At 44.0% G+C, this 8,221-nt stretch overlaps 1 protein-coding gene across 1 annotated transcript in view; it reads left to right on the forward strand.

Moving 5' to 3' along the window:
• Positions 1-4,095, forward strand: part of SLC35E2B (solute carrier family 35 member E2B) — a 39,682-nt gene extending 35,587 nt beyond the window's left edge. The window contains exon 9 of the mRNA XM_075277663.1: positions 9-4,095. Within this exon, the coding sequence (XP_075133764.1) occupies positions 9-240 (232 nt within the window). The 3' untranslated portion in view covers positions 241-4,095. The remainder of the gene's footprint in view (positions 1-8) is intronic.
• The last annotated feature ends 4,126 nt before the right edge of the window (positions 4,096-8,221 follow it).

The following is an 8,221-nucleotide window of genomic DNA, read 5'->3' on the forward strand; positions in this document are numbered from 1 at the left end:
CTTTTTAGTGTCGCCAGCACAGTGAAGCACGCACTTTCTATTTGGCTCAGTATTATTGTTTTTGGCAATAAAATCACCAGCCTCTCTGCCATAGGAACTGTGCTAGTCATCATCGGTGTCCTGCTCTACAACAAAGCACGGCAGCATCAGCGAGAATCCTTCCGAATGCTCACCACCACGACCACTACCGAGGACTCCGAACCATTAATAGGACAGGACCAAAAATCCCATGATAAATAGTGGGGTCTGGTATGATGACTGCGGTTTTTATTTGTGACAGTGACATTGATGGTAACCGTTGTTCTGCTGCTATAGGGCGGCCATCAACAAGGCCATCCGGATACAGAGACTGGAGGTCTTACTTATAGAAGTGAGTTCTGGAATTGGGAGTTCAGACTGAATGCTATATTTTCCAGTGCAGTAATGTGGCAGTGATGGAAGATCACCTGCCCCTACTAAGGAGCTGACATCATGCTTATATCTAGATGACATCAGTTTATAATCCCTAACTCGCCCCCGATGGACAAGTAGTCAAATGTGAAGCTGTACCAGAGGGTGTAATAACATTCAGGTCCAGTGACCACTATGGGACCTACCACTATGGAGTGTAAAGCAAGCAACAATGCAAAGCCATCTGAAGTACCTAGGGACCAGTCAGTCTGACCTATGACTACCTTACATTTTTTCAGCAATCAGTGGGTCTATGTTGCTCCAATCTGTTTTTCTGGGTCTAATAATCTTTGTTATGTTAACGTTAAAAGCTACAAAAAAATTAAATGAATTAAATAGTCTTCCTGGTTCCATCTTGGTTATAGAGGGCGCTCATTTTTATTGCAAGTAAAAATGAAGCATCTTTGCCAAGAATCCTGAATAAAAGTTTCCTACTCTTTTGTGTACGCAGCTCCAATCCTTACATTTTATCTGACCCTGTGGTCAAGTGTCACGCTAGGATCCCCGCATGGGAATCCAAAAGACGGACCATGGACCCCATGCAAACCTGAAGCACAAAGCCATTGCTCAGCTGCAGCTTTGTGCCGGGTTGTAGAGAAGATTTAGAGAAGAGGCAGATGTCTGAACATACCCTATTACAAAACCGGAAAAATACATAAAATAATGTTCTCTGTGTGTCTTAGCAGCCCAGCCATGTCCCTAAATCCCCCTCCCCCCATATGCCATCTTCTGTCTGGCTGGATCAGAAGCCTCCACATTCTGTCCTGTCTTTACTAGAACAAAAAAGAATGGTACACCCCTACCCCTTGCCTAAATGTGTCCCACATCTGATCAGATAGTCTGTACGCTATGCAATGCAGAGCTGGACACAGATAGCTCCATGCCCTGTATAGTGCCCGGTGCCGGTCCTGCAGCTCAGTATCCATTGACATGAACGAGAGCGGAGCTGCCGTGATGGTTCCCGGCCACTAAATGGGTTCCAGAGCCAACGACTTCCAGCTCTGTGATGTGTATAGTACAGACATTGAAACCGATCCATGCAGGGATCGGCTAATAGTCCCCCACCAATAGACTATATAGGAATAAATTCCTGGCCAACCATCCACACTTCTCCATAGACTTCCTTACCAATCTATATACTGAATAAAAAAAAATCATGTTCTGTTGCCAAATGTGTGTTAACCTGTGTATTGGGTAATGTTTCATTACTGTTATCATAGGCAGAGATGATGTACTTGTGTGAACTGTGCTGTGTAATGTCTGTTAGCAGTAATAATATTATTTCACATAATTACTGTTAATTATCAGTAGAATACAATTCATTGTCTGTCACAACTGTGCCAGGTTTATGACCAGAAGAACCGGAGCGGTGACCACTATTGTAACGCTGCCTCCATGACGTCACGTTGTTGGCGGCGGTGTCATTCCTACCTGTGGATTGTACAGAGATCTCTCTATTTTTATGACTTGTGGGTAAAGCCTTTTGTAGAAAACTTACATTCCTGACCTGTGGTCGTGTGCATTGTGTGTACTGCATCTTATCCTTCGTGACCAATGCAGTTATCGCCTTGGAAGGAAGAGAATGGCATTACTTGAAATGTATTGATTTATTGTGATTCTGTTACCATTGAATGACGTATTAGATTTCGTCCTCCCACTAGGATTAGGGGTCTGTGCTCACCAGAAGCCCTCCTGACACCCGTTCATAGACAAATTTGTTATTTCATTGACTTAAAGGGGCTTTCTGGGATTTACCTATTGATGATCTGTCTTTTCGGATAGGTCATCAATATTTGTTGGTCCAACACCCATGACCCTTAGGCCTCATGCACACAACCGAAAGTGAAAGCCGAAAGGGGGCAATTTTTTTTAACCAAAGGCATTTGGCTCACACATCCCAGTGTTATCCGAGTACCTTCCTGCTTTAGTCATTCCTATTGGGGGATTCTGTCTCATGTCTCTGTCTCGTTCTGATCTGTTACGTACCCTCAGAGACGAAACGGTTTAATAGGCCACAGCGTTCAGGTAAGCTCTGCACTGAATACCAAGCACAGTGCTGCACATAGTGGCTGTGATTGGTATTACAGCTCATCCCCATTCACTTCAATAGGACACAGCTGCTGTTGTGCTATGTGACCACTGAAGGTCTCTTCATACAGCTGATCTGAGGGTGTCCTGGGTGTCAGACGTGCACCAATCACATATGGGTGGACTGTCTTAAAGGATAGATCATTAGTATGTAATTCCTGCAAAACTCTTTGAGGCTCAGCTCACACATGGCAGAAAGCGATATCTTTTGGTGCAGACTTTGCAACATTTTTTTCTTTTTCCTAAGCCAAGTGGCTTCAGGAAATCCAAAGCAAATTCTGCACCAAAAAAAAGCAGCTTTTCTACAACCTGTGTTCTCCGCTATAAAATAGGTAAGGAGCGAGGATAAGAAATGCATATCTCTTTTCTCCTGAAAACAGCGCCATACCTGTCTACAGGTTGTGTCTGGTATTGCAGCTCCATTTAAATGAATGGGGCTGAGCTGCAATACTACATACAACCTGTGGACTCTTGTGACTCTGAAGAAAGCGTCCACGTTCTCATTGTTCTATAAGAAGTAAAACCATTGCCTCAGTCATTTTCTTAATATATCAGAGCTCCCTTTTCATCCTAGACAAAGGATTCAATGATGAATTTCTTTCTGTCTACTGCCGCCACTAGAGGGAGCTCTATCAGATAATAGTTATCCCAGATGTAGGTATATGAAAGCTAAGATATGATTGGTTGCGGTGGCGTCTCTACCTTTCAAAATAGTGCCCTGTTATAATAAGGCGAGCATTCAGCTCGGTGTAGTAGATGATAGGGACGCTTTTATATATACACTGGAGATCCTGATTTATCTGTATATTTTGGTTATTACTATGATTTGGAGCCTTTGTCCGTTATCCACCACTTACGATAAAGCAGTTCATCACTCCGTGGCTTGTGAATATGAGCTATGGAATAGTATTTTTTCTTCAGCTGATCAGAGGGAATCCTTAGTATTGATCTTTTATCAATGACTTACTTTCAGGATAGGTCATCAATAAAAGAAAACAAAATGGAAGACCCCTTTAAAAGGTGCCCATATTGAGTAACTGGTGTCTGAACTTTGGTTTGGCCAACAGCTCGTCTCCTGACTCCAAATGGCGATGTCTCGGCAATGGAGGCAGCGAAAACCCTGCATGAGCCTAATCTATATATCTGTGGGACTGGTGACAGATTTAGTGGATACACATACCCTCCTAGTGATCTTTTCATGTTGCCCTGGTTTGCCGCCACCTTTGGAAAATTTCTTTCTTGTATGGGCCATAGAGACCTGGATCGATCTGCCATTGTACCATTGTCTCCTGACAACTCTCGCTCTTCGCCTTCATTATTACGATTCTGCCTCCCAGCTATGGCTTTGACTTCGTGATAATCTTTCCTCGGTCTCCGTCTTCCGTCTTTGGTTTTTAACTCTATCGTGTAAGACTTTGCGTTACAAATGTTTAGTTGTAATTTTTGCGTTACTGTTATCAGAGCGGACTGCATCTTCCACTTGGATAAGTTGCCTTGTAAAATAATTGTGAATCTTGCCATGTTCGATGCGATTCTTTCAATCGGAATAAACGTGAACAACGGTCTGTTTTGTGCTTTCTTTCATTTTTTTTATTTATCCGTCGACAGGATGACACAAAAAACTGCCCTAAATGGCCTTATTCAAGGAGAACGTGTGCGTCACATTGACTCCGCCATATTTATTATCATTAACACCAGTTTTCTTGTACAAATGATGTCATAAATCTAAGCAAAGAGTGCACAGACTGTAGAGGATGTGTCTAATTCATGGTGAGGTGGGTATGTCATTATTATTAGGTGTCAGGGCTGAGATTATCAAGAATGGCATGGAAACCTCTAGTCTTAAAGGGATCCTTTCATTAGATACCCTTCTTTTGTGACTAATACATAGGAATCCTGGTTTTCATCGGTATGCAAATGAGTTCTCTCACAGCACTGGGGGCGTCTCCAATGCTGCGAGAGAACTCTCCATCTTCTTCTAGAATACCCTCTCCCTGGGTCTTCTTCCATCCTGGCTTTCAATCTTCTAGGCCTCGGGCAGAGCCGACTGTGCATGCCTGGGCCACAAGAAAATGTTCGCTTAAACCAACTTACTATGTAAGCAGCCATTTTCTTGTGGCCCGGGCATGCGCAGTCGGCTCTGCCCGAGGCCTAGAAGATTGAAAGCCAGGACAGAATAAGACACAGGGAGAGGATGTTCCAGAAGAAGATGGAGGCGGCGCTGGAGATTTCTCTCGCAGCATTGGAGACACCTCCAGTGCTGTTTGAGTGCTGGGGCCCGCCCTAAGTGCTGCGAGAGAACTCACTTGCATACTGAAGAAAACCCGGATTTCTACCGAACGGCGGCGCGGAGAAGACATCTAAAGGTAGGAGAAGAATAGCTTTCTTAAGGCTATTCCTACGTGTTAGAAAAAAAGGGTATCCAATGATAGGATTCCTTCAAAGAAGCAGCAAACCCCCCCCCCCCCCCCCCAAAAAAAAAAAAAAAAAACCAAAAAAAAAAAAAAAAAACGTTTTCACTATGTGGGGCCTCATACAGAACACAAGTTGTAGATATCTGCCTGACCACTGAGACAGACACATATCCCTAGAGCCGTGACAAATGCTACACCTGCCCATTTCTATCAGTCACATAAGTGAATGACCACCAGACCCCAGCCCTGCAGATAGGTTAGTTTTACCTTGTTAGTCGCTGTCTCCGCCATTTTTGTCAATATGCAAATTGGCTCTTCAGAACAACAAGGACATTAAAGAGATATGCAACAACACCCTCATTGTTCCAAAGAGCTTATTTACATATTGAGAAGAATGGAGATATCTCTGTGAAGGAGGAGTAGTGTCCGTGCAGGAGAGGTAAAATTTCTATAAGGAAATATTAGAGAATGTTTCTTCTGTTCCTTGTGCAGCCATCTAATCCTCCTTCTGGTATAAGGAAGAGTAGAATTCCAAGATACAATGCACAACGGTGCCTTATAAAGCTCTCTAAAGGCCTGCAAGTAGCAATGAGAACGGTTGTACCACATGTCACCCATAGGCAATAGCGCTACAATACTGAGGGGGGAAGGATTTGGAAGCTGCTATAGCTCTGCCTGAACTGAAGGTACAGTTTTGGCCAAAAGTATTAGCACCCCTGCAATTGGAAGCTTGAAAAAGCGCTCAGAGAAGCACGAAACAGCTGTTGCCTTTTCTTGTTGCCATATATGCTGTCTTTCCCTCCCAGTAGGTTGTGTGTTTTTTAAATTGTACTTGGTTACCCTAATAAAGGACGTTTTTTTAGAAGAAGGTCCTCAATGGGTGAGTGCCCTTCCTATTTTCTATCTATTCGGTTCAAGAAGTTTAAAGCCCATGGCACTGTGGCTAACCTCGCTAGATGTGGACGGAAAAGGAAAATTGACGAGAGATTTCAACGCAAGATTGTGCGGATGGTGGATAAAGAACCTCGACTAACATCCAAACAAGTTCAAGCTGCCCTGCAGTCCGAGGGTACAACAGTGTCACCCCGTACTATCCGTCGGCGTCTGAATGAGAAGGGACTGTATGGTAGGAGACCCAGGAAGACCCCACTTCTTACCCAGAGACATAAAAAAGCCAGGCTGGAGTTTGCCACAACTTACCTGAGAAAGCCAAAAATGTTTTGGAAGAATGTTCTCTGGTCAGATGAGACAAAAGTAGGAAAAGGCATCAACATAGAGTTTACAGGAAAAAAAAGAGGCCTTCAAAGAAAAGAACACGGTCCCTACAGTCAAACATGGCGGAGGTTCCCTGATGTTTTGGGGTTGCTTTGCTGCCTCCGGCACTGGACTGCTTGACCGTGTGCATGGCATTATGAAGTCTGAAGACGACCAACACATTGTGCAGCATAATGTAGGGCCCAGTGTGAGAAAGCTGGGTCTCCCTCAGAGGTCAGGGGTCTTCCAGCAGGACAATGACCCAAAACACACTTCAGGTCAGCACTAGAAAATGGAGGTGAGAGAAAGTACTAGAGACTTGTAAAATGGCAGCAATGAGTCCAGCCCTGATTCCCATAGAACACTTGTGGGGGAGAGATCTCTTGATGGCAGTTTGGCGAAGGCCCCCTTCACATCTCAGGGGGGACCTGGAGCAGTTTGCCAAAAAAGAATGGTCTAAAATTCCAGCAGAGCCTTGTAAGAAACTCATTGATGGTTACCGGAAGCGGTTGTGCGCAGTTATTGTGTCTAAAGGTTGTGCTACCAAGTATTAGGCTGAGGGGGCCAATACTTTTGTCCGGACCATTTTTGGAGTTTTGTGTAAAATGATCAATGATTTGACTTTTTTTCATTCTCTTTTGTGTTTTTTTCATTGCAAGCAAAATAAATGAAGATATTACCAAAGAGTTTGTGCTTGCAATCATTTTCTGGAAGAACACGAGTATTATCTGACAGAATTGCAGGGGGGGGGGGGGGGGGGGGCAATACTTTTGTCCAACACTGTAGTAGTTTCCAAATGAGGGTCAGCTAGAGGACTGATGTCCTAAAACGTCCGAAAAGGAATCCAATGAAGAACCCCCTTCTGAAAGCAAGCCATTGTAGTTATAAGTTGATGCCCCTGTGGTTAATAGAAAGGGATCCCAAACAAGTGCCCCTTCTTTTCTGAAGTCCACGTGCCCTCACGGTACAATTACTGTTACACAATTGGGCCTTAGATATCTAAGCTGACCAGGTTATATACTGCTTACATTTTTGTTTACCAGCTCTCCTTTTCAACCATTCTTTTAACCATCCGAGTGAGGCTCGACATCTTATCCCTATGCAGCAAATAATAGTCATCAGTAGGGTTGAGCCGATCTTGACTTTTCAGGATCGATTTTGAAATCCGATTTCCGATCATTTTTCATTCGAACCCGATCTCGATCCCAATGCAAGTCAATGGGATTTTTTTACTAATCGGAGATCGAATTTTATAAGCAATCCTATTCACTATACAGCATGGAATCTAACAATTGAACGCTTTAATTGTTAGAATCCATGCTGTGTAGTGATTTTTTTTTTTAATCACTAAGTAGCCAGAGGATTTTTTTTTTATTCTCTGGCTACTTAGTCCCCCCTGGTGTCCACTTACCTGCAGAGATGGCTGCTCCGGTGCCTGGTGTTCTCGTTCTTCTTAGCCTCGCTGTCCCCGCCTCCCAGGTTAGAAGAGTGTGGGCAGGTACTGGGAAGGGAGACGTCACGTCTCCCTGCACTGTACCCGCCCACACTCTCCTAAATCACAAGCCTGCCTTCTTCCTAGCTCTTTAACACTAACCCGGGAGGCGGGGGCATCAAGCTGAAGGAGACTGAGAAGACCAAGCACCAGAATGAGCAGAGCGTATACTCAGTGTGAAGGCTAACATTGTTGGCCAGTAGCAAAGCATTGTGGGAAATAATCATCGATCTCAATCTCATCTAAAAAGATCGTGTTCGGAATTCCGATCGCAAAGTTTTCTCGATCGCTGATCGGAATCCGATTTTTTCCGAACGATCGCTCAACCCTAGTCATCAGAAGATTTGGACCTTACTCTATCACTTCTTCAGATCAGACCACATCACCAGAACTTGATGACAGGAGAGGAAGAACATTGCTCTGTATCTATTAGTGCTGCCATAGTAAGGAGATGTTCACACTGCTGTTTTTACAGACTGTTGCTCTCATCCATCACTGGGTGAAAGCAATGTACATTAACAGT

The sequence above is a fragment of the Leptodactylus fuscus genome, chromosome 6 (assembly GCF_031893055.1).
Source record: "Leptodactylus fuscus isolate aLepFus1 chromosome 6, aLepFus1.hap2, whole genome shotgun sequence".
NCBI lineage: Eukaryota > Metazoa > Chordata > Amphibia > Anura > Leptodactylidae > Leptodactylus > Leptodactylus fuscus.